Source organism: Acipenser ruthenus, chromosome 3 (genome assembly GCF_902713425.1).
Source record: "Acipenser ruthenus chromosome 3, fAciRut3.2 maternal haplotype, whole genome shotgun sequence".
NCBI classification, from domain to species: Eukaryota; Metazoa; Chordata; class Actinopteri; order Acipenseriformes; family Acipenseridae; genus Acipenser; species Acipenser ruthenus.
The window spans coordinates 28,594,023-28,621,367 of NC_081191.1; the positions used below are offsets into that span (position 1 = coordinate 28,594,023).

The 27,345-nt window shown below is 36.8% G+C and overlaps 1 protein-coding gene across 7 annotated transcripts in view; it reads right to left on the minus strand.

The window, feature by feature from the left end:
- The window catches only part of LOC117394668 (kinesin-like protein KIF13A), a 126,211-nt gene that overhangs the window by 21,701 nt on the left and 77,165 nt on the right, over positions 1 to 27,345 (minus strand). For 6 of the 7 annotated variants that reach the window (XM_059012765.1, XM_059012761.1, XM_059012763.1 and 3 more), the window contains exons 8-27: positions 24,155 to 24,289; positions 22,911 to 23,023; positions 20,642 to 20,753; positions 19,868 to 20,080; positions 19,195 to 19,305; positions 18,912 to 19,046; positions 15,869 to 15,999; positions 14,776 to 14,862; positions 14,057 to 14,232; positions 12,432 to 12,642; positions 11,909 to 12,071; positions 11,264 to 11,407; positions 9,940 to 10,089; positions 8,942 to 9,106; positions 8,001 to 8,174; positions 6,450 to 6,601; positions 5,730 to 5,862; positions 3,948 to 4,094; positions 2,864 to 2,899; positions 469 to 568 (exon numbers count right to left, since the gene is read on the minus strand). In XM_059012765.1, the coding sequence (XP_058868748.1) occupies positions 469 to 568; positions 2,864 to 2,899; positions 3,948 to 4,094; positions 5,730 to 5,862; positions 6,450 to 6,601; positions 8,001 to 8,174; positions 8,942 to 9,106; positions 9,940 to 10,089; positions 11,264 to 11,407; positions 11,909 to 12,071; positions 12,432 to 12,642; positions 14,057 to 14,232; positions 14,776 to 14,862; positions 15,869 to 15,999; positions 18,912 to 19,046; positions 19,195 to 19,305; positions 19,868 to 20,080; positions 20,642 to 20,753; positions 22,911 to 23,023; positions 24,155 to 24,289 (2,788 nt within the window). The remainder of the gene's footprint in view (positions 1 to 468; positions 569 to 2,863; positions 2,900 to 3,947; positions 4,095 to 5,729; positions 5,863 to 6,449; positions 6,602 to 8,000; positions 8,175 to 8,941; positions 9,107 to 9,939; positions 10,090 to 11,263; positions 11,408 to 11,908; positions 12,072 to 12,431; positions 12,643 to 14,056; positions 14,233 to 14,775; positions 14,863 to 15,868; positions 16,000 to 18,911; positions 19,047 to 19,194; positions 19,306 to 19,867; positions 20,081 to 20,641; positions 20,754 to 22,910; positions 23,024 to 24,154; positions 24,290 to 27,345) is intronic. The other variant, XM_059012764.1, reaches the window with a different exon arrangement.

Consider the following 27,345-nt stretch of genomic DNA (forward strand, 5'->3'; position numbering starts at 1 on the left):
TCCTCCCCTAGAGCTACATGAACAGGTCCTAATAGTAAACATACAGACTGGTAAGACTTATTCATACTGGTGATAATTTAGCAGGGGTCTGATTACTCAAATTCCTGGCACCTGGTAATTTCAATAGTATATCCAAACAAGGGGAATTCTGAAAGACAGGATGGATTGAGGACTACTGTGAGCTTCTAAACTATGATAAAAATCCCCCAATTATTTTTTAAATCACATAGCCTGCTCCAAATCCAATACTGATATTCACAACAGAGTGAAACTCAAGTTTTGACTAGCCAAACTGATTATGCATAGTACAACACCCGATTCAAGTGCTATAAAGCAGACCTTGTTCTGAAATGACTGTGGAAGAATTTTATATAAAACATCTGTTTTTATTGCTACCATTTCTTGGTTAGTGTATTTAAAACTAATGGAGAAACGATATCACACACAGACATGCATTTCTTCACAAACCTTGTTTATTGATGATTTTTTTGATTTGCTCATCCAGGTATTCCTTGCGCTTTATTAATGCTTCAGACCACTTATCTCTCACACAGTTTAAATCTTCCTCCTGTTGAATTACAAGAACAAACAAGGGGACGAAGACTTGTTGACACCTGCTATGTATCTTATTACAAGGCTTATCAGGGGAGGGCAAACAAAAAAGGGGCAATTTCTTCAAGGATTTAAAACAAAATCGGCTTGCAAAGCCAATTCATTAGCAGCACTGTCTGTGCTATAAAGCTACATAATACAGTAATCCGTCACATGTCCGCCCTAACCATTTATCCACCGTGATCGAGCTCTTCAGTGACGTTTATTACTGAACAGAGTTCAGAGATTGTAGATCCTACCAACGTTTTCATACACTGTGTTTATCCCTCAAGTGACAAATATTATTTTAGATGAAACAACAAAGGTAAGATTCGGTAGACTCCACAAGAATGTAAATGTTCTGAAAAAACACACAATATTCTGTATTGCGTTAGTATTGACAACTTCTGGTTGATCTGGTACGGAGCGTAAATTGGACACTAATTGCAATTAGCATTTTACTAAAATATCTGGGCAGAATTACATGTTTTTAGGAAGACAAAGCCCTGTTTTAAAATGAATTAAATAATCCATAAAAACACCTAAACAATTAAAAGCATAGGTTGCCCTCCCCTACACTGTTTTAAAAACATTTTTAATGTAGAGAAGTGCACTGTAAACAGTTTTGTTCCTTTTGTTACAAAAATACAGAATTACTACCTACACCTCTGCAAGTATGCTCATAATTGTCCATATTTTTATTCAATTAGAAGCAGTTAGAAATAGTGTTTCCTCTTAATACCACTGTAGTGAAAAGACTGCACTAATATATACATCTTCCACTGCAAATCCATGCACGTTTAAGTGAAATGTTATTATTGGGGAAACTGGCACCATAATAATTTTCATGATGTTAAAAGGTACCTTTATGAAGAGGGGGCACTGTACTTTAATAATACCACCACAATATGGAACAAAACCATTTACCTACACGTCACCAGTCAAATCAAAGTATAATTGTGTCATGTTCATTAAATCTTCGTTAATTAACCAGGTCAGTGCATGTAGGTGCTTGCGAAGAAGGGTAATTGTTAAATGTTTCAGATTAGGTTCCCTTGTGACAGATTTACAATGATATTCTCATGCAAATGAATCATGCAGCCATGCTTCAGAAACAGGAAAACATTTTTTCTTTTAATTCTCAACAAATGTAGCAGTGGCAAGAAGTAAACATACAGCCAGCTGAAGTTAGTAAATGCATCTGCCATCAAGATTACTCACTGGGACATTTGGGATATTCTTTGTCTACGCTTCCTTTAAATCTTTATGTGTAAAACACTTTTCTTTTAGAAATATGATTATCTTGCAATAACCTTTTTCTAATGATCACCTGAATATACAGCTAACTGTTCAAAGACCACCATTTTAGACACCTCAAAAGCTAAATGGGTGACCAATACCTTTACCATCTTCAACATCTGGTACCTATTCATATCTTCTTCAGAAACCCTGGAATGGTGGCTAGTTTAACATTGCTTTGGCTTTAACAAAACCCATGTATCAACGTTTAATCAAAAGTGCAAAAGAAACAGTGTTTTAGATTTATGATTTATGCTTCTCAAAAAGGAAAATTTGTAAATAATAATTAATAAAATCCCAGGTATATCTTTTTTTTCAAGTGGTGTGAATATGGGCATTTTGTTGGGGTTGGGTCAACACGTATGTCCATTACATCCTGCCAGCATTTCTGTATTTCATTTTTTTCTTTTTGGGGGTGGGGGATTCATTCTACTTGTGAATATGAAGTGCAGTTTAAATGTTCTGTAGGTGGGACTGGAGTGCTGTCAATCTAGTCGGGTGTAAATGTAAAAGTTATCTTTAGGGGTTCTTTACCCTCCTCATCAACTAACCAACTCCTTTACTCCTCTTGTACTGACAACCTTTTTTAACCTCCGGGTGGTCTGATAGCTACATTGCCACATATGCTATACCATTGACTACACTGCAACAAGAAATTGGACTGAAAAATAAATGCAGAGCTACTGGGGCAAAGAATTTGTCAAAACACGTGCAGGGTGCGATGTGACAATCCCCAAAGAAATCCTAGTGAGCAAAAGCTTAGCAAATCTGACCCTGAATGTCCCTTAAGGCGGCAGTTCAATGCTCATCACATTGTTTAAAAAAACAAAACAAAAAACATGTATTAATGTATTAATGATCATGATTGTAGCCCCAGTTATTTTGATTATTGCCTGTCCCATGTATGGATAGCTTGCCATTAGCAGCGCTGTGCCTCATGCCATAGTATCCATAGCAACAGTAGTCATAATACCTGATAACTATCCATATCATCACCAACATCCTCTTTCTGGTAGAAGAAAATAAAAACTCAGTAAAACACAACAGCATGCAATATAAAAAAAAAAACCACATTAAATAGAATTGTATCGTAAGGTATAAGGTGAACAATTTTTGTAGAGTAAAATGTAAACAATAACATCAAGTAAAGAAATTTACAAAGATTACTTAAAACCTCAAAAAAATAGTATCCTAAGTAATTTAATTACTTAATATTTAATTACTAATTATTACTTTTAATAACTCTAAATCTGTCCATTCTGCAAGTAGTTATTTTCCTATTTTTCAGCACTACTATTTATTGTACATATTTTTTGAGTGCAGTGACTATGGTCTGAGTCTTATCAAAGGCTATAACAAAGAGGGTTAATATTATTAAAAAAAATGATGTCTGAAATGAGTCATGTAGGAGACAGAATGACAGCAATATCTTTGATCTCCTATTGGCTCCCCTAATATTGGCGGTTTTAGATCAGTAAGACACGCCAGCTATGTAGAACATACTAACGTGTCTATATGACCAATACATTTGAGAAGGGAAGGCTGGACAATGTGCTTATCTAAAAACTACTCGTCTATTTCTGTATGACATAATGGTACGCAAATAGAATTAGGATGGTATGGTTAATGGAAAAAAATGTATGTAGATGTAGATATGAAGGTTTATGTACAAGAAATTATATGTTGGAATCAATTAATCACATACATGTTTAAAAGACGGGTAACACCATGGTATGTCAATATACACAAGTAATCTGAAAATCACTCATTCATTTTATCTTTAAAAAAAAAAAAAAAAGACAATCTGATAACAGTATGTATGGACACTTGAGTAGTAAACCTTCCAACTTCAAGTCCACTAAACTATAAGAAGCCAGGAAGACGAACATTTTGGCTTCATTACTGTAATTAGATTCTTATGAGGTGTTTTATTACCGTTCAAAAACATAGGAGTAAATTACGCTTTATGAAAAGGGTCTAATGAGTCTTCAAGGGTTTACCTAGTAAAACGTCAATATAGATAATAGTCTCTTTCCTCCCCTATGAACTTGTGTTACCTGGTAGCTGTCCAAGGCGCGTTGCAGTTTAGTTGATCGAGCAGAAACACAGCCAATAGAAACTGAGAGAATGGCCTCCACCATGAGAGGCAGCGTGCCGGACTGCTGGACAGGCTTCACGGTGACTTGGATCCTGCGAGAATGACCCTGTGCAGGACACAACCACACCACCATTGCACACATACAAAAGACAGTCCACAAGACTAGTCCAGTCTAGAAATCAGGCTTTAAAATTCAGGTAAAAACCTAATGAGTACCTACCAGACATTATGTTAATAAATATCTGCCTTTGGTATCAAATATTGAGTCAGTTACTTCTGCAGGAATTTTGGAATCCCAGAATTCAATGCTGAAAAACCCACCCAGGGTCATGTTAACTGGTGAAGGTGAACAATCTTCCCTCAATGGATGCCTGGTTATCCTCTAGTGCAGGGGTGTCAAACATCTGGCCCATGGGGCAATTTTTGGCGGCCCGCCAATTCGTTTCTAAAATTGCATTAATGTATTGTATCGTTTTGGAATTCTTTATTAAAACAACCCGCCTCTTTAATAGAACACGTGTATTTAACATGTGCAGTCTGCATTGTATGAGTGACATTCCCATTAGCCAATTACTGTATTTTACCCATGTACGACGGCTGAGTCGTGGGGCAGTGCTGAAAGAGTTCTTTCACTTGCATCAAATAACACAGGACTCATGTCGGAACGTGGAAAACATCTTGTGGAGCTCAGTAGTCCACAATGGCTATTAGATCTTGCGTTTCTTGTTGACCTCACTGAGCAAATGAACATTTGAAACCCGAAACTTCAAGGGCTAAAACAGATCGTAACAATGAATGAAGAGGTGCTTTCAAAGCAAAGCTGAATTTGTGGCAGCAACATGTGTGAAACCAAAATGTTGTTCACTTCACTGTGTGCCGAGAGATTCAAGAGTTACACAAAGATTAATTTGATGATGAAGGCTACAAGCGCTGCAGTGAAAAGCTAGCAAAATCAAAACAAAACACAGATCAAAGCTTACGGATGAACACTTGGCTGCTGTGTTGCGAGTGGCCACAGCTAAGGATATACAGCCAGATATCAAGACACTGGTGCCAGAAAAGAAGTGCCAAGTGTCCGGACAGAAGTCATAGAAAGGTCAATTTCATAGTGGTACTGTTTACTAAACTGACTGCCAGTATCTTTTTTTTTTCCCCCAGTGGTGTTAAAAACATTATATTTTGGAATAGAAGTTAAATATTGAGACGTATTATATACTCTGACATCTTTTATTTTATTATTATTTTTTTTTACCGTTTGAGATTTCCATTAAAAGTAAAACACTATTTCCTTCATTATATTACATTTGTGATTTATTATTTTTTTGTCTGTTCTAGGAAAGCTGCTTCTAGTTTTATCTGCCTATTTTTGTTCTATGAAATACTAATATTAATTAATATAATTAAAACCATGCCTGCATACTTTTTGATGACTAGGAATCATGGGGTGGGGGTAATGTGTTTTGTGTATAGTATATGAGAGTATATTGGCCTACATACAATTTCTATTGACATTTTCAGGTACATTACTATGTATTTTTTTTATGGTGCAGCCCACCAAGTGAACTTAACTTAAAATGGCCCTCTTAACTTAAAATGGCCCTTGCTGGCAGATGAGTTTGACACCCCTGCTCTAGCGTGTAATCGATGAAAGACCTACAGAGTCATTTCAAAATTGATCACAATTACTGGTCGAATCACAGTATAGAAAATCCTGCTCCATCACTCAAAGTTTCTCCCGTACCTGCCGGAGCTGAAAGACCCCACCAGTGTTGACGTCCTTAGCCTGGTGCAGCTCCACAGCCGTGTACTCCCCCATCTCATTGAGCTCCTGGATGGAAATCCACATTTCAATCCTCCGAGACACTTCACTCCATCTAGTGGGGAAAAACAAAAAGGAACTGGTACTCAGAAAGCATTACAGTGATTTGTTAGCTACAGCCACCTTTATTACACTGTAATATACACATTTTATTTAAGAGAAGCTCTCCTCAAATTTAGAATATCCAATTTCATTTTCCTCTCACTGCAGCAATTCCACACAGAGCTCAGGAGGTCTGTAGGTTCAGTGGATGACCTCCGATCCCACAACCAAGCCAGCTTCCTCTTCTCCAACCAGGGTGCATGTCAGCGAGCTATCGGCCTCTGGAGGACAAAGGCCAGCCCTGCAGGTGTAGCGTGATGAGGAGAAACAGTCCCTTCTGGTTATGCCTCCCTAACCCGCGAGAGTATCAGTGCCAATGCGATGCTCCCTGCAGAATCCCCATCAATATATTGTTTTGTCTCCGTGTATTGCAATGGTGCTGTCCAACCCTCCCCCAGTAAAATTTAATTAATTAATTAATTAATTAATTAATTAATTAATTAAAGCACCTTTATTGTTGGAAATAAATGTTATTTTTGTACTCATCTGAAGAAATAAATCTAAGGTTGCAATGCAGGAAGACTATGCTTATATATGTACCTGTCTCTGAGTGTTCGTGTTTTTGCCTCCATTGCGTCCAGCTCCCAAAGTGACCTGCCATTTCCTGCACATCGGTGACCCCACACCTCGATCGCCAAGGCACCGTCCGAAATGAATTCCAGGAATTCCTCTGTCACGTGAACCACGTAGTCCTGGAAAGAAGGCAAGAGACATCAATGTTAACAGCAAGCGTGAACTGAAAAAGGCAATGCTCTGCTTTCAGCACAGAGCACAGGGATACTATAAGACAGAAGTGTTTTAAAAGGACAGAACAGACAGAGCCCTGTGAAATTATTTATTTTTTGACAAACAGACCAAGCACAGAAAAATAATTTAGTTACCATCATTTCTCATTAACGGCAGTAACGGTAATGTACGTGAAGTCCCCCACTATTTTTGCCTATTTACAGTGAATACTGCCCATGCCCTCTAGAAATACAGTAAGATAAAATAAAAAATATATATACTTATACTGCTCTACTATTGTGGGGCTGTCATAATTGCACATACAGCAAGCTACCTATTAAAAACGATAGGAATTGTATTTCAATCCCATTGCACTGAAGCAAGGCTCCAGTATACAACAAGCTTGGGGTTTCTCAGTATTTAAACACTAAGCAAAGCAGATTCATTCATTCAAATCCATTCAAAACCAAAACAGCATTTGCTCCAGTGCAAAGTTGGCACCACGTGAAATAAAACAAAGAATTAGCATACTAACACAAAATACAAGACTTAACTTTCTCCAAAAAGAAAAAACAGGTAATGCTCAATGATGGTATATTTCGACTCCCATTCCAGCCGACAGTTGCAAAATCTGCACATCATTATTTTGTCACTTTCAGCTGCATACATCCCCTCATGCTCAAATTCTTTGTAGCGTTGTTTAATGTTATGCACTATTTAGGCATTTTAGAAACAAACGTCTCTTCTCTCCCATCACAGCTTTCATTGAATGACTCGCTAGTCAGAGCTTCCATTTCCCTTCAGACCGTGTCTATGGTAACGGCTGAGCCTTGACTATGATAGTAATTACTTAATTAAAAGTATGTTGCACTTAGTTTTACTTTGTATTTGCGAAAAACAGGTCTCTATTTTGCACTGATCTTTATTAAGACATGACATTTTATTTTAGGCAAAAAAATGCTTTAAAAATCACACTTTCTGTAATTACACCTATGTCATATTAGTATTTTATTCTTATAATTAAATTTATTTTCATATTGCTTGTGCATCAAACTGTGATATCTAACAAATTACATTTTCAATACGAGAAGGTGGAAAATCCAGGGCAATGCTGATAATGCCAATAATACATTTAGAAAACACATTTTAAAGCTTACTTTACTACTACTTTGGTAGCAATGGTAGTTTTCATGCCAGTAAAAGTAATTTCCAATAGCTTTGCACTAGGATCTCCTGTACCTGTTATTAATGATCCAAGTACAATTGGTGTAAAATGATGAAAATAGTCATTATGGTAGATGTTGACATTTATTCAACATTGTAAACACCAGCTGCATTATTTATTTATTTATTTATTTTTTTTACCTTACAGTGCTCAAATTTCACTGTGAACTGTGCATCCTTGTTCTTCACAGACAGCATGTCAGGGTTGACCATAGGTGGTGCAACAGTGGCCTCAGACTGATCCCAGAAGGTGTACTGACTGAACACGAAGTTGGAAAGGTTCAGGGGTAGACCTGTGGCTTCTTTGATTTTCACCTGGAAGAAGGTAAGGGAATTTGTAAAATACCCAAAAAGGAAACAGCCCATAGCACATTTGTAATCAAGGTTGGTATAAAAACGTACTCTATTACACTTAGTTTAAAAAAAAACATATTTCAAAATGGCCAACTTTTCATTCCTTAGTGTGGAGTGATAACCAAGGCTTTATAATCCATTCTCTAACCTTTTATTCGATTAAAAGCGATGAGACCTATTCAGAAAGGTTTAACTTCTGAGTTATTTAAAGAATTATATATTTTTAAAGTTTGACATATTAAATAAAGTGGTATATTCATGAAGCTGTTCCAAGACTGCTGTTGACTGTAGTGTAGAAATAAAGTATGACAGAAAACATAATTCAAAACATTCTTTAAAGCTGTGAGCATGGTCCATCTGATCTCGTGACATTATCTTGGAGCTCTAGAACGTTGTTCTTTAGTTTACTTTAATAAGAGACCACAGCTGTGAGACACAGGTCTATGGAAGTGAGGCCAGACCATTAAACAGACTGCCACCAGTGACTGGGTACCAGGATGCAGTGTAAACAATGTGATTAAAAAAAAACAAAAAAATAACAAGAAGATTCAGTGCAGGAGAACCAATGAAAATGTTGCTGAAGCCAATAGGAAAAGTAAAAAAAAAAAGATTTTAAAGCCTTGGTTGTCACTTTTCAGCTGGAATGTGAACAGGAATGGCGATTAAATTCTAATTTCCATCTCAGTAAAAGTTATTTTCCAATTGCTATGTATGGTAATGGCACCTACCCTGCATGCTAGTTTCTTTGCAATGTGGACGATTTCTCCATTGTTGTCCATCACCTCATAGCTGCCGCTCTCACTGGAGTTCTCAGAAGAGTCGTCTCCTCCTGCCAGACGCTCAGGAACAGCCCCACTGACCCGCATCAGCTCCACGTGTAGTCTACCTGCAACCTACAGAGCACACCACAGCCTGTACCATCGCCTTGCCTTGTTTAATGCAACAACGTAAATAATGCCCCGTTTCTGCTCACTACGGCTGCCTGTGGCAACAAAACTGGGTATTTCCACTGGTCATCCAAGCGGCTGAACACAGCTATCTGGTCAGGTTTTGTAGACTCAATGTAGACAAACTAGCTACAAAGAAAGTGCATCATGATGTTGCCAGGAGGTGTTTAAGCTCAGTTTACGGCCATGATGAAACATGTGGAACTTGACCTATAAAAACTAAGCTACATTAGCCAAAGAGAGCCACAACCAGTACCATCTCCTTGCCTTGTTTAACATGACAAGGTAAACGAGTTACCAAAACATGGCCTTCAAAAACTCTGCCAGCAAGGAAATAGCAGCAGTGAACTACATTCACAGAATACAGAATAACTTATTGTAACAAACACCCATTCAAAGTGTCAACTTCAATATGACAACCGCATAAGGTCAGAGGTTAAGGTCAAGATCACCAATACATTTATCATGCAAGGATTTTATAACTGTCTGACATACGAGGCTTTGACAGTGTGGTGACAATAGCATTGTAAAATTACATGAATGTGTAAGGGTTTTTAGGAATCCTTGTCTTTCAGCAGGTGTTTCTTTATTCTTTGTCTTAAAATAAAAGTGTAACTCTCAAAACAACATTCTTGAAGGACACAGCACTTTACACTCAGCTACATGTGACTGAAATCATGTGGAAGCTATTCTGACATTAGCTACCATGCATGTACTTAAAATAGCACTCCAGAAAGGTCAACAGATGCTTGTTGCATTGTTTTTCCCTTTGCTCTTACCTCCCCCTGCTGGCTGATGATGGGAACTGCATACTGAAGTTTGACGTCATGGAAAAGGCACTCCAAGAAAACATTTGCTACACCAATGAGGTTATGGTTTTCCTGGGCCTCATAGAAAGGGTCACCCTGTTTGTCACTGAACTTGCTTTGCTAAAAAAAAAAAATTACATAAAGGAGACGGTTCTTAGAAGTGGGTTATGTCAGATTGCAGACACTGGATTATTTAAAACATGAAAAAACAAGACAAAGTAGTTTTAAAAGGTCTTTAAAAAACCCCATACAAATAGATGATAAAAATAACAATAATAATAAAAAAATAGATATTGTAGGTCAGAGGGTTCAATCCCAGGTGGGGGACACTGCTGCTGTACCCTTGAGCAAGGTACTTTACCTAGATTGCTCCAGTAAAAAAACCCAACTGTATAAATGGGTAATTGTAAGTAAAAATAATGTGTAAAAAATAATGTAATTGTATGTAAAAATAATGTAATATCTTATAACAATTGTAAGTCGCCCTGGATAAAGGCGTCTGCTAAGAAATAAATAATAATAATAATAATAATAATCTAAATACTGGTTTTGGCTACAAAAGTCACTAGCCCTTTAGAAAGTGTTGTGTGTGCATTCTGCAATTAACAAGTATTCTTGAGATGCTCTGTAGGCTATAAGGTTGCAGCACTGCTTGTGGCCACTATCCTCTCCTGCACATTATTTAAAATATTTTTCACAAAAACAGACCGTACTCAGCAACTATTATAGAGTAAAACGTGGAGATATTGTTTTCCTCAGAATTGTGCTGTTTGTTCTATGCACAGAATTACACCTGTGCACATGACCAAATACAGTGCCTTGCTTTTTGTTTAATTAACTTTTGTGACACAATAAAAATTATTTTGCACCTTCAAAGTTTTAAGTATGTTGTGTAAATCAAATGGTAAAAATCCCAATTAAATCCATTTTAATTCCAGGTTGTAACACTACAAAATGTGGAAAAGTCCAAGGGGGGTGAATACTTATGCAAGGCACTGTATAATTCAATTTTGACCAGTTGTAAACTATGATTGGTTGATTTGTTATATGTGAAGTCATTTCCCCAAGGGAAATATATACAAATGCAGATTCATCACTGTAGTCGCTATAAATAAACCAGTCTTGGGTTTGAACTAATATGAGATTTGATTGGATTAAGATGCTCACAGTGATCTTTTCTGAGAAGGTATTATCTTTTTGAACTCTGGGACCGATAGGGTTCAAAACACCTTAGTTTGAATTTTTAAACCAAATAAAACACGCAGTCCAGAGGTAGGTAGGTTCCAGTACTTACGATCTCCGCGGTGTGCTCTTTCCAGTCGCGGTAGTGGTCTCTCATATCCACCAGTTTGTTCTCCAGCTTCTCAATGGTCCACACCTGGGTGCCTTTCCTTTTCCTCCGTACCTGGATAGCCGGCTCGCTCACGATAGCTCCTCGCTGGAAAAGCAAACGCACAATATAAAAATGGGATGAAAAATAAAACTCTGCCCAGTCACAACAAGCATTCATTCTGCATTCTACTATAGTTTAGCTAAATTAAGTTATAAACAGCAATATCTCTGGACAATAACATATTTAAATTCTGTTTTCACTCAAATATACCCTTTGCCTTCTTTGTTTTCATAAAATAATTGAATATTTTACTGAGAAAAATTAACCTTGCTGTAGAACTAGAGCAACACCCCTGTGCCATGGATCGCCATCCTCTTTTTATATGAATAAGTACAATCTCCATTTATCCAAAAAGTGTGAAGCTTGAAAAAAAAAAAACACATTCACTATTTTTTATTTAATTTCACAATGACACATTGATTTAAAAGTTAAAAAAAGCTATCAACCAGCTCACTTGTTTTTACCCTCAGAAACAAAAGCTGAAGCAACTGTCAGCAAATTGGAGTTCATTATACTGGACAATTAAATATTTTAGACAAAAATCACCTTTCTGTTTGCGCTGAGGTTGGCAGCGGGAATCTGGAGCGTCACCTGGTAGTCTGTATTCTTATTCATTTCCTCCGCTAAGAAGTCGGCTTCTCGCACAAGTGCATTGGCTCGGACTACTTGCTCGCGCAGCTTGGATAAACTCTGCCTGAACAGCTCGTCTCTAGAAATGGGAAAATACATTTTGAAAAACAATTATTCAGTTTATTTTGTACCGATACAAAACAAGCAGTTTTCAGGTCCTCAGGAGCACCAGTAAAAAATGAGACGGTGACAAGAAAGTATCAATATACCTTTTTTGTTTTTGTCAGTATTAAAAGTACTTTTTTAATATTGCCTTTTCTTTTTGATTGTTTTCCCCACATGTTCTTTGATCAGTATGTGCAGTACAATATGTGCCATTTTAAACCATGTCTATATAACATAAAATAATAATAATAAATGGGGCACCCAGGCAAAACCTTTACAAAATCGGGTCCATCGTGTTTTAAATTATATATAAAAAATAAATAAGAACTACTACCTTTCTTCAGACCAGAGCTTGACCTTCTGCTGTTCGGTCTGGGAGGTGAAGGAGAGCCTGTCAATGCTGCTGCGGTGCTGTCGCTCAGGGGAGAGCTGCTGCCGGAGCTGCTCCAGCTCGCGCTCGTACATCACGCGCTGCTCCTCCAGGGCATTCTTCTTCTCCTCCAGGTACTGCTTCTCCAAGACCTGCACCACGTTCTGAATGGGGTCTGCAGCGAGCACAGAGACGAGTCTATACAAGCAATGAGGAAGTCCACTTGGGGGCCACTTTAAATGCCAAGTCTGACAGCACGAGGTGTGCCCCAGACCCACTGGATGATTCTGGGAAAGTAAATTGACTTTATTTCCCAGGCCATCAATAAGAACCAATTCCTCTGGCTAAGTTTTTTTTTTTTTTTTTATGCTCATATCCCAATCCTTCGTATCACTGAAGGGTGAAGCAATACTGCCTGTTAAAACTTAAATTGAAAGCATCAAAGTTAACAGTAGATTTTAATATGGAAGGTTTGAAGTCAGAGAAAAACTAGGCATTCAAACCTTTGTGAAACAGGATTTAAATTTTTCAAATATTATTTCCAGATTTAATTTATGCGCTCCCACTGATACATGTGTAGGGAGACTAGGTTATTATTTTTGTTGTACACATTAATAAGGCCAAATATAAACTATATTGGTGTTTCTAATAAAGATGTTACCATTAAAACAAATAGAAGATTCCCTAGTTTGTTTTCCCCGAGCTACAACTATGAGTCGGCCTGTTTTTAGTTCAGAAAGTTGTTAAATGACACAAAGAGGGAGACAGCTGAAAATGCAGCCAACAAGTTTCTGATAAAATACACTGCACAGAGGGGTAACTATGGAAGAATGCAGTGAACAGTTACCCAGGAATTATATTTTTTACAAATGAACTTGATTGTGAGGGTTGGGTACTGCAGCTTTAAGATATAAATGTGTTGGCCTAGTTTGTTATAAAACACATTAAACATAATTGATTGGGTTTAAGAGTAATACTTCAGGGAAGCAGGTGCACCAATTAGTGCAGATATATTCACCTCACTGCTCAACCAAGAACAGGCAATGCTGGAAAAACATCACATTGATTTTATAATTAAATAATGATCGAACAGCTTGACTGGCAATAAAACAGTGCAAAGCGTTTTTCAAACTGACTGCCACCGATGATTTTGATAAATTCACCTCTACACTCTCGTTAAACTGCAGTTCATAGGACTTATTTGGCCAAATCAATTTAATGCCTTGCTGCTATAAAAACAAAAGGAAAACTATAAAAGAAACACAATTAATAGTTTGGCTAATAGATTCAACAGTTTTTTTGTATTTAATTTTTTTTTTTTTTACAGCTGTTCAAAACAATACTCCAATACTTGTTTGGCTTGGAGTTTTTCAAATGGTGTTTCCTTTATTAATAAAAACACAAAGAGTTAATATTTTCAAGATGGGTTTTAATAATAATAATAATAATAATAATAATAATAATAATAATAATAATAAGCGTTCCTGGTGGAATCAGACTTAAACATGCAAACTGAATTTCTATCTAATACTTCAGAAAGACTTACAGATAAAATGAAGATGCAGCATTCATTTTTAGCAAACTCTTACCGTTGCTGTTCAGGGTTTTCATCATAACTTCCATCTGGGCAAACTCATAGCTGTAGTCTTGTTCAGATGAAGCCTCGCTCCCCGTCTCCACGTCATGGTCTGAAAATCCTTCTTTGATCAACTCTCTTTCGACCTCTTTTAATCTGTCCCTTCTCTTCCGCTTAGGCAAATTGATTCTACAGCAAAGAGCACAAAAAGAGTTGAGAGGAAGGAAGCCCTTTCCATTGTTTCATCAACATTATATAAGACTATATGTGTAAGCAACATAGGATCTCAGGAATCGTTTGCCTAAATGTTCTCAAACCTCACATGGACATTATCACAGTTATTCAACTTACTTCCCATGGAGATCATGCAAAGAATTTAAATGTGTTTCTCCTATTGCATGATCTACATGGGGAAGTATGTTGAATAACTGTGATAATGTCCAAGGGAGGTTTGCCTTCATTTGCCTAAGTGGTCACAGAAAATCTGCATTCCCAGGTCATGAGACCTACTTTCACAGGATCCAATTAGTGCTAATACATGTCAGTGTCAAGTTGGAACAAGTTCCAATCTAATTGTTTGTTTATAGTAATATAAAACTGCAACTGTAAAATACCTAAATATATAAATATGATATTTGAATATTGCTACAAATACCCCCACTAAACCTGTTATTAGGGGATAATAACTCATATGCCTCCCTCTACCAAGAAAAAAATAAACATATACATTACCTAAAGAAGTGGTTGTTTCCCCACAGTATCCGATCCCCATGCCACAGGTGGGCTAAAGAGTAGATCACGGTTCCATTTACACAGGTTCTGTTCAAAGAAGAAAAATAGAATGTGAACGTTCGACTTTATATGCCGTTTAAAATCTACGCTCCACACAAATGATATGATTGGACAAGTTAAAATTCCATTCAGACAAGAATATCGTTCTGCTTCCGAGTCTGGAAAAAAAAAAAAAAAAAGGTCTTCACACATCATGAAGACAAGTCCACCTCTAAGTCTGCACTGAGCCCTGGTGAATCTGTGAAAGCCCGAATACGACAGCACTGCCACTGAATGATTTTTCCAGTTCTCCTGTTGGTTATCAGTCATTAAACTGGTGGGTGAGCCATTATTGAGTGTCAATGAAAATCAGTGAATAACCAACAAGGTTATTATTTGAATAATAATTTAAAAGCTTTGGGAGGCTGTGATATGGTTCTGGAATTCACAATAGGGAACATTGTTTCACACTGTTTGCTACAATGTGCTTGGTTATTCATGTAATGCTACTAAGGTATGCAAGTCGACTAAAAAAAGAATGAATGAAGCTTATGGTATTTAGTGCACTTCTTAAACAGATGCAGAAATAGGGCAACTGTAGACAGTTAATAGCCTTTCAAGGTCATTTTTGTTAACATTAATGTATAGGTACTTTAAATTAAAAGGACTCTGTAAATGAGACTCCTACGGTAGCTCAGTATCCCACCCGAATATAAGCATCCCATTGTGACCCATTACAAAAACTCACACATTGAAAAGTCTTTATACACAAAACAATGATTCCTGAGAACATACACTTCCACTAGGGAGTCTAGATAACTGACCTTGTCTGAAATTAACCTTAACTGTAGCAATGGTGACTAACCTTACAGTACCTGCAGCACCATCGTAGGTCACTGCTGTTTTAATAAAAATCAATGGTCACTGTTACACATTCCAGACTCTGCGCATTTGCTATATTTTTTAATAAGCACACCCTGCTTCAGGACTGTAGTTTCTAGATCCCCCCCCCCCCCCCAGTGTTCAACTAAAGTTAAATTTAAGGGGGCATTACCTGGCATTCTCTATTGGAGTGAGAGTCACATCTCCGTCTCTAGCAATCTCAAGAACGCAGTGTTCTAGCTGAATTCCAATCCCAAATAACTGGATATCCTGAGACGTGTCCGCACCTATTCGGTTGTGTTCCTTTTAAAACCAAAAAAATAATAATAATATATAAAACACAAACATAGCTTTGTGAACTGTATCATCATTGCTAAGGCATAGAAGAGTTTGACAAAAATCATCCACTTTAGTTTAAATGGGCTGTCACTCACATGATCAGACATTTACTCTATAGGCAAACTAAGGGTGTGTGACAGGGTACATCCTGCCCAGGTGTGTATTTTGTTTATTTTGTGTTATTTTGTATTGTATTTGTTGTATTATGATTTAAATGTATTGTTTAGTGTGTAATAACACAATGTTCTACTGTTAATTATTTTACAGCATGGATGGGGTTAATTCCCCATCCATGCTAAAAACTTGTGCAGAATGTGACTGTAAAACAGTGTGGTCCTCACTGCCCTTCACCCTGCTGTCATTATTATGACCTGTGTTTCTAGTGTTGTCTACGTAGATACAAGATACCCAAAATATTATTTTTATTATTGTCTTTCAGGGAAACTACACACAACTGAAATTATTTGTTTTAAAACAGAACAATATCCTTTAAGAAATGCACATCAGCAAGAGGACTGTTTATAATAACCACAATTAAATAATTACAGTTTGGAGCTATTTGTTTTACTGTGCTCCTCCCCCTTACTATGTAGCTCTTTGTTTTAGGAAAACAGAAGCAACTGACCTATAAATCACCGAGTAACCACCACTCTTTCTAGTATAACCCTCTCATGGACACCCCTGTGATTAAAGTTCACTTCACCATTATTGGAAAGACATCAAAGCAAACTATTCCTATATTCCCATTCTACCAACAATGTTGGTAATAATAACACTTTACCATGAAACGCTGTATACAATGGTTACTAACTACTGTACTTGTAAGATCTCTCAGGAGTGTCAAACTAGATCATGTTATATTTCATTTAAGAAAAACAGTGAGATAAAGGAAGGCCTATCAAACCCTGTTGCTGTGTAATCTCAAACACAAATTACAAGGTAAAACGCTTGGGAGCATGTACTGTAGACCCGTAAAGAGGGGTGGGGATACAGTCCGACTTAAACAATCCCACAGTTAAATGCACAATTATAAGCTGATAAACTGAAATTTAGGAAAACCGATAAACAAAAACACTGTTAATACTAATAACAAAAGAAAAGGTTACCATTAAAAAAAAAAACAGCAGACACTGTAATACCAATAAAACACATTTTCTGGGGTCGTATTCTGAGTACAGAGTACCCAGTTCAAGCCTGTGCTGGCATAAAGCAAGCACCGATAACAGCTATTGCTTGTTCCACTCTCTTCTCTCAGCCTTTGTATCAGGACCTGGGGACTCTCTCTTTTATGCCTGCAGCAGGTCTTAAAAAAAATGGATAGTCATGAATATCTATTAATGTCCATTTCTGTCAACTGGCAGCTGCATGCAGACCCACTGCAGACACAGCTACAGGGGAGTAACTGAATTACTTTAGGAATTAACCCTTTACATACAAAACCAATAACTACCACACGGTGTACAACATTAACAGTGCCCAAGCTTTCCTTACTCTCGCTCAGCTGCGTTGTGTGACAATAAGGAATTATTTATTAGGAGTTTCCCATAAAAAAAGAATGAAAAAACTTCAGTAGTTTCATTATAAGTGATTGCAATACTGCCATTTCTTTTCATTCAATACAGTCTACAGTACATACTTATAAATAGGCTTGCTACTTTGACATTAAAATCGGTAAAGCTTGTTAAAACGTCGTATTCCAAAAAAATAAGAGTTCGACTTATATAGTTCGATTTATATACGATGAACTTCAGTAAAACCACTCTCTTTTTTATTTTCTTACCAAAAATAATAATTTAGAAATCACCTCTAGTTTGTGTTGTTTTTATACTTGCTGTCTGTCCTGTCTCCGTTCCGCTCTGAATAGCTGGGGGTCGCTGTCATTCCGTTCATTAGTACTGTAGTTTCACTGTCACTGTCACTCTGTCATCAAGACCTGCACCGACTGTGCACTTTCATTTGCCAGCTACAGCGCCGGTCATTCAAAGCGCCTTCTTTGAAATTAGCGGGTTAAGGTGTAGGTAAGCTTTTGCTATAGGTATACGGTGACAATTACTAGTTTGATTTGAAAATGGTGCGCAAGAGGAAAACACTTAATGAATATTGTGCACAGTACCCTGACTGACAGCTGAAGTCTCCATGCGTCAGGATGAAGCGGGCCCTCTCTGCCTTACTTTCCAGTAACTGTGAAGCAGGAGAGGGGTGGAGCTCAGACTCCGAATAGTATGTGCAGGTTAGTTCTGTTCAACTATCTGTTTTGTTCTGTGCATATTATTTTTACTCGTAAATTTATGCTATAAAAGTCTGTGTAATACACTTTTATATGCTGCATTTTCTACGGTTTATTTGAGACAATTATTAAATGTGGAGGATCTTTATCTTCACAAGGTATAGGTCCTCTGCGTCCAAACGTTATTTCAATTAGAATGTTGGTAACCATGTTTTTTTTGCATGTTGAATATGATAAAGGGGTTTCACTAAATGAGACATTTCTCAAATGGCATAAAAAGTATTTTTTTTTTTTTTTTTTTAAAGCATAAAGGTTGATTTCACCAATTCTCTGCTTGAATTGAAAAATAAAGATTTAAAAAACCTGGTAAATTCTTTCTAAAATAAACACTGATATTAATCATTGATTTGGCCAAAAATAAAAATCTAATAGTAGCAAGCCTACTTATAAATACATGTATAAGTGTTGCAATTCCCACACACAAAATAAAATAAAGTGCAAGCAGACAGGGCCTCTTTGTAAACATGCATGTTATCCTATAAAAAACATCTTCTACCTTCAAAAGAATCAGCACAGAAAGTACCACAAGCAATACCATTTTTAAGTGACACTGCCAAATCACCAGTAAAACAAAGAAACCGTTTCTTACCTTTAAATAGTAGACCAGAAGCTCATTAAGGGCAGGATCGGCATTCAAGTTGACTAGAAAACATTTATCCTCTCCGACCTTGATACCAGAGGACTCAAGAGAAATTCCCATACTCTCGAGCTGTTTCTGCCTCTCCTGCAGAAATGAAAACAATTACCATGTGTGTCCAAAATAAATTAATTAACATCAAGATCTTTCCTACAGGTCTAGACAAACTTATCCAATTGCAGTTCTATTAGAACTAGATGGAACTAATCTTTGTGGTAGACAGTGAATATTGTACCTGTGCAATTTCTTCAGTTTTTCGAAGTTTCTCCTCCCAGGTTACGGTCATTTCTTGGATAAGTTTCTCAGATTCCTCAAGTTTTTCTTTCAGTTCTGGTGCCTTCATTGACTAAACACCAAAACAAAATTGCTTTCTCACTGAATTGGTACAGTGGTACACATACTCACAACAAAAAATAATGTATCCCTTTGAGATTCTGGTGTAGAGAGGTGTAGAGAATTCTTAAATTGTGAGTTAAAATATTTCAGCTACATTTATTAAGCTTTTGCCCCAGTGTCATTCGATATCGACAGATAGATTGATCGATCGATCTATCTATATATACACACACATATATATATTTCAGTTTTTTATTTTTCTTAAAAATATTTCCCAACATAAAACCAATGTCACCTTACAATAATTGATTTTGAGTTTCAGTGTTTTAAAATAAAATATCAAACAGAACGAAATTTCAATGTACCATTTGTAATTCAGTAATATGAGAGAATTGGTCAGGGGTCTGAATACTTTTGCAAGGCACTGTGTATCTATCTATCTATCTATATATATATTGTTTCAAAACATTAAACAATGAATATATTACATTATTATGATTTTTTCTTTTTATGCTGAGTGAATTGGCAGATTAAAATTCTTTCACGCACATGTATTTATTTATTTATTTTACCTCTGCTTGTGATAGTTGCTCCCTCAGCTTTTCCACTTCTTCCCTCAGCTCTCTGATGATCCTGGCATTGGGGTCCTCGTTCACCACAGCATGGTTGACTATCCTCTTGGCCCTGTCTGCGTATCTCAGAGTGGAGAGCGTTTCCTCGTAGTTGTCAGCGGCCGGGCTCACTGTAGCTATCATGGCAGTCTTGCTGTTTCCTCCCAAGTTATCCTATTTTAAATGAGTGAATGTAACCTATTTAAGACTATTGCCTCAGAAAAGTTTTGATCAAGGGTTTAAAGAACATTAAGAAACAGACTTGATTAAGCAATGTTGAGATGTATTAAAATGTGCCAAAATCAGTTTGCATAGAAGTGATATTGAGAAAAAAGGTGCTAAACAGATACTAAACTTATGAATCAGGAGGAAAAACTGAATGAAAAGTTTTTTTTTTTTTGTTTTTTTTTTTTAACAGAAATGATTACAGAAATATACAATCACAGTAAAAAAAATGTTAAAAAATACAATACAGCATGCAAAAAAAGGAATTTTCCTTTCCAGTTAACTGCATTATGTACATTACCCAAAAACTGCATCATGCAGTACAGTGCATATGACCTTTAATTTGTACCTTACGTTTGCTAAAAAGAATATTGCACTTATTTTATTTTTTGTAAATATCGTTTTTCAAAATGTAAATGGTATGAAGTTACACATGCATCACTGATACTAGAAACCAGTTTCCTGTTCCATTATCAACATTAACTATTTACATAATAATTGTTGTCCTACCTTGAGCAGCCAAGTGAGAACCGAGTCTCTGTAAGGCACAAACTTGGTTTTCCCCTTCCCCGCTGACTGGTCAGCTAGTGCAGAAATAACCAACCCCAATGTGGTGAGGGACCTAGTGATACGGACATGAACCATAAAGTACACTGGAATTAAATACAAAATAAATGTATTCATAACGTAGATATAAAAAAAAAATTTAAGTGAATTTTCTAAATATAGTTCGAAAGTGTCCATATTATATACAGTACCTTAATTACAATGCAAACTATGTATTAATCAAGTTATTTTTGTACCTGTTGATCTTTGTAAGCATGCAGTAGCATTAATACATCAAAAACAAAATTACAGCCCAAACAAAATCGACCACAACTTGGAACAATACCATCTTTTGCATAGCAGTCAGAGGAGTTCTTTGGAATAGACTCAGGATTAATTGTGGAATGAAGACAGAACATTAGTTGCCAAGGGGTTTTATCACCAAAACTTCAAAAGAATTCTCATACAATCAAACTAAATCAAGTATTTACTCAAGGGGAACAGTTATAAAGAGACAGGGTAGTGCAGCGGAACAGTTTTAAAAGATATACGGTTAAACTCTTAGACACAGTGTCATGGAGGTGTCCCCCTAATTTACTTGACAAATTAGCTAGCATGTACGGGCAAGCAGTGGGGTAATTCAAGAAAAAAAGTGCAGGTCCTCATTTGCGCTGCTGGGTGCAGCAGACTTGTGGTTCAGTTTCTTTTTCTTTACACGTAAACATCAAAAACAAAATTTGGTGCCAATGAATAAATACTTATAAAATGTATAGATATCAATAGATTTTTTAAATACAAAATAAGCCTTAAATAACTGATAAAATATAACCAATTCACCATAAACAAAGAGGCTGCTAATACTAAAAGCTTTGTATTCTCTGCTTTTATCACTTAGTCATGTACTGTAATATAACACTTAACTTACATGACAAGCATTATAAAATATGACACTATGCAGTAACTGCTGTAGAGAGGGAGTTTAGGATATTTTAAGATATCCTAAAATAAAGGGGTGATGTTATAAAAATAAATGGAATAAAAAAAACAACTGTGCTATGAAAAAATTATACAAAAAGGTCCAAGTCAAACAATGCACAATAGGTGCTGAAATACTACTCTCTTAAAATGATGTACTTGTTGGCCATTTAAGAAAAAAAAATGTAGTGTGCCCAATTATTTTACCCATGATCTTCTACCCAATTTGAAATGTCCAATATTCCTCCTCACTGCAGCAATTCCCCCCCATAATTCAAGAGAACTAAATTCAGTGGGCATCCTCCGATCCCACGACCGAGCCAGTTTCCTATTTTTACACCCAGGAACTCGAGAGCGGATGTCAGCACGCTACAGACTTCTGAAGGATAAAGGCCTGGCCTTTTGAGCACACTCGCAGCATAATGAGGAGAAACAGTCCCTTCCGGTTTTGCTTCTCTAACCCACAGGAGTGCCAGAGCCAATGCGCTGCTGTCTTCGGAATCCGCAGTGTAGACTGGTTACTTCGCACAGCCAGGATGCAAACCTCGACTTGGGCATTTTAATCTCCATAGTACTCTCTGACATCATCCCCATACTTTCCAGACCCTGGGTACTCACCTATAACAGGACCTGACCATGCTACACTGATAGCCTTGGATTAGAACATATATCCCTGTTTTTTTTTTGTTTTTTGTTTTTTTTTTACTCATTACTTATCCTACAAGAATATATTCTGTGTGCTTATCTGTTGTGTTTGTCTATCTGAATTAACATGAACTATTCCACAAAAAAAATGCTTTTGAAAAGGCTTCTCAAAGCAGAACAAGAGGAAATGGGATGGAGTTGTGTCAGTGTTACACATACAGTACTATACGCCTTCTTGAATAGATTTTTCATCATGGCATGATCATCTTCCTGAGTGGCAGCTTTTGATGCCGTTTTAAACATATCTGTTTCAACAGCTCAGCATGTGATGGATGTCTTCTTTTTACCAACATCTTCAACTCCAGCAATGCTTATAGGATTCACACTGGAAATTGACTGGGCTATTGACCAATAACCTTGATGTTTTCACTCCTGTTTCAATATATTCATAAAGCAACATTTATTGCACGCTTCAGCCAATACAAAACGGAAGAAACCTCTTAGTATCGTTGACACACTTTCCGACAAGCGGCCTCTTCAATTTGTTTTTTTTGAGAAATAAATCTTAAATACGTGTCACTACATAAGTTCACCACTGTATATCAGTCCTCACTTGTTTATATTGCTTCCTTCCTTCAGTCGCTCCCCCGCAGCTCCTGTTTTCGACACCCTCTCACTCCCAGCCAAGTCCACCAAGCTAACTTTGCTCACCTTCTCTCCAGAGTTCTAAATAAAACAAAAAGGCAACACATTTTTAAAACAATTCTCATTCACCTTTTCATTAAAAAGTGACAGCAGCTACCAAAATAATGACATTAAATCTTACCTGTCCTGTAATTCCAATCGATACATAAATATACAGGTTTAAAATAAACATATGTTATAGGGCAATAATTATATATGCACCACGTAACTGGCTGAAAGCATGTCAGTCAACAGGGGATTGATTCATGACCGGATAGAAACTGATGAACAGGTGTGGAAAATTTTACCCTCCCAGTAAAAATTGCAGACAAATATTTTTTGTAATCTAGTGTAGTACCAGATATCATGTTTTACAGATCCAGAGTAGCCCAGGGGCCTCCAGTACACTAATAAAACATTTGTGATATTTATCATAAATTCACAATTTTCTTTTCAAGCATACAGTAACTTGCTGAACAATACTTGCACTGTTCTTACTAATCTTTTATTGGATGCATAATTTAGACTGGTTTTGCTCAAAAGCAAAGCGATTCCATGAATAACACATTAAAGCTGCATCATGTCAAACATTCTTTTTTTTGTGGAAATCTCAACATATTTCAAAATGAGAAAAAAAATGATTTATTAAAATACAAATTCATTTTTCCACTCAAGTGTATTAAATGTAATGGTAAAGAATACACATAGATTTTTCAAATGTAGAAAGTGGTTTTCCCATGTCTACCTAGGTGGTCTTTGACCTACCTGTACATAAAACATTGAGCCTGTTACCCATAATGCAAAACACAGCTCAGGTTCTGCACTGTACGATTTAGTATGTTAATGTAGACCAGACAGCATTGATTGACATGGCTAAAATACGGTCTAATGCATTGCTGATGCTCCAGAGGGCCAGCATTACTTTCTATTTTATACTTACGGCTGTTCGATGATGTTTGACTGTTGTGTAGTTATTTAAGATTAATGTTCTGGTGGCCGGTCACTGGAGCCAGCATTATACAACTAAGGTATATTTTATATAAATATACTTGCATTCATCTATACATCAATATGTTTACTGTAGTTATATGTACACATTGAGCTTAGTGTGAAAACATTAAACCCCAAAATATGCATTTTAATATTGAAAGTTCTACATAAAAATGCACTTACTCCTGACTGTAGATCGTAAAGTGTCTGGGTTACTATGATACTGAAAACTGCATGCGAGCGACTGCTTTCTTCATTCATGTTGGTAGCAGCCACTGTTCTGGATTTGTTACCTTCTGACATTAACAACTCTATGTCCTATAAGAAAAAAAAAACAAACAAGAAAGAATATTCAGTGTCACTGTTAGCAAAAAAAAGTGTGCTTCTCCCAACACAGCTTTTCAGCACTGGGATGCAAAGTATACAATATCTGCCAAAGAACACTTACTTATTATTACTCACTTATTATTATAATAATAATAATGGTCTGACTGCAGCTATTCGAGCATTTGAAGTACAACGAAGGAAGTGACTAGGTACCAGGAAGCAGCAGCAGCAACATTTCACCTAAAGCATCTTTCAAATATCTGCATATTCCAAATTGAAGAACAAAATACAAGCAATGAAAAAGATATTCATCAGAAACATGGGGAAGCAGAGATTAATGTTGCTGACATACTGCCACAACTGTGAATTTAAAAAAGAGCTGTCCTTATGATCAAAATGTTAATGACCATGAGCTATATAAATACTATGTACAGAACAGAAAAATAATTTCCAATGAAATGTTTATCCACAATTTGGCAAGCAAATTGTCCAGATTTATTCCAAAAATGTAACTGATGCATATAGACAGATGGATGAATGGAGAGACAGGTGCCTTCATACAACCCCAGAATCTGTAATTCGCAATAACTTAAGCTAAATAATGTTAATGCCAACTTTCATGACAATTGAATGAGCAGCTAGCCACATATACAGAAAAATGTGAAGGGTGACATGCGTACGTCAGACTGCCGCCACTATATATCCATGGCAGGGGATGTTATCCCCAGAGGATAGGGATAGTAAGAGGTAAGAAATTGATTTTGCAAACTTGTTAAGCAATACTTTAATTGCAGGAGTCTGTATACTCCCAATGTCTTGCTCATGATATTTTATTAGTGTACTAGGTTCATGACAGAACATGTTTAAAAGATGTAGGGTGGATTTATAGTAGATCCACAGCTGTTTAGATCATTAAAAGCAAATTGAGTCTCAATAGGAGACATTTAAAACATTAGAAAAAGTCTAGTTTCCTACCAAACCCAAGTACAAATGTTCTTGAATTATGAAGCTTCTCATCTAAAATAACATTTTTGTTTTATAGGAAGTTAATAGGTTGTGTGTAAGGTGTATAAGAGATATCACCTTGTGCAGTTTGCGTATAAGACACAATGCGAAGCTGGCAGCTCCAAATGTGTTACTCCAAATCTTATAAAAAGAGACTCCTTACACATCACAAAAACAAAAGATTATACACAGGAACTACCATTAAACAAAGTGTATGTATATATATATATATATATATATACACACACACACAGTACTGTGCAAAAGTTTTAGGCAGGTGTGAAAAAATGCTGTAAAGTAAGAATGCTTTCAAAAATAGACATGTTAATAGATTATATTTATCAATTAACTAAATGCAAAGTGAGTGAACAGAAGAAAAATCTACATCAAATCCATATGTGACCACCCTTTGCCTTCAAAATAGCATCAATTCTTCTAGGTACACTTGCACAAAGTCAGGGATTTTGTAGGCATATAGTCAGGTGTATGATTAACAATTACACCAAACAGGTGCTAATGATCATCAATTCAATATGTAGGTTGAAACACAATCATTAACTGAAACAGAAACAGCTGTGTAGGAGGAATACAACTGGGTGAGGAACAGCCAAACTCAGCTAACAAGGTGAGGTTGCTGAAGACAGTTTACTGTCAAAAGTCATACACCATGGCAAGACCGAGTGCAGCAACAAGACACAAGGTAGTTATACTGCATCAGCAAAGTCTCTCCCAGGCAGAAATTTCAAGGCAGACAGGGGTTTCCAGAGGTGCTGTCCAAGCTCTTTTGAGAAGCACAAAGAAACGGGCAACGTTGAGGACCGTAGACGCAGTGGTCGGCCAAGGAAACTTACTGCAGCAGATGAAAGACACATCATGCTTAGTTCCCTTCGCAATCGGAAGATGTCCAGCAGTGCCATCAGCTCAGAATTGGCAGAAAACAGTGGGACCCTGGTACACCCATCTACTGTCCGGAGAAGTCTGGTCAGAAGTGGTCTTCATGGAAGACTTGCGGCCAAAAAGCCATACCTCCGACGTGGAAACAAGGCCAAGCGACTCAACTATGCACGACAACACAGGAACTGGGGTGCAGAAAAATGGCAGCAGGTGCTCTGGACTGAGGAGTCAAAATTTGAAATATTTGGCTGTAGCAGAAGGCAGTTTGTTCGCCGAAGGGCTGGAGAGCGGTACACGAATGAGTGTCTGCAGGCAACAGTGAAGCATGGTGGAGGTTCCTTGCAAGTTTGGGGCTGCATTTCTGCAAATGGAGTTGGGGATTTGGTCAGAATTAATGGTCTCCTCAATGCTGAGAAGTACAGGCAGATACTTATCCATCATGCAATACCATCAGGGAGGCATCTGATTGGCCCCAAATTTATTCTGCAGCATGACAACGACCCCAAACATACAGCGAAAGTCATTAAGAACTATCTTCAGCGTAAAGAAGAACAAGGAGTCCTGGAAGTGATGGTATGGCCCCCACAGAGCCCTGATCTCAACATCATCGAGTCTGTCTGGGATTACATGAAGAGAGAGAAGCAACTGAGACTGCCTAAATCCACAGAACTGTGGTTAGTTCTCCAAAATGTTTGGGCCAACCTACCTGCCGAGTTCCTTCAAAAACTGTGTGCAAGTGTACCTAGAAGAATTGATACTGTTTTGAAGGCAAAGGGTGGTCACACCAAATATTGATTTGATTTAGATTTTTCTTCTGTTCACTCACTTTGCATTTAGTTAATTGATAAATATAATCTATTAACATGTCTATTTTTGAAAGCATTCTTACTTTACAGCATTTTTTCACACCTGCCTAAAACTTTTGCACAGTACTGTATATATATATACAGCTCTGGAAAAAATTAAGAGACCACTGCAAAATTATCAGTTTCTCTGGTTTTACTACTTATAGGTATGTGTTTGGGTAAAATTAACATTTTTGTTTTATTCTATAAACTACTGACAACATTTCTCCCAAATTCCAAATAAAAATATTGTCATTTAGAGCATTTATTTGCAGAAAATGACAACTGGTCAAAATAACAAAA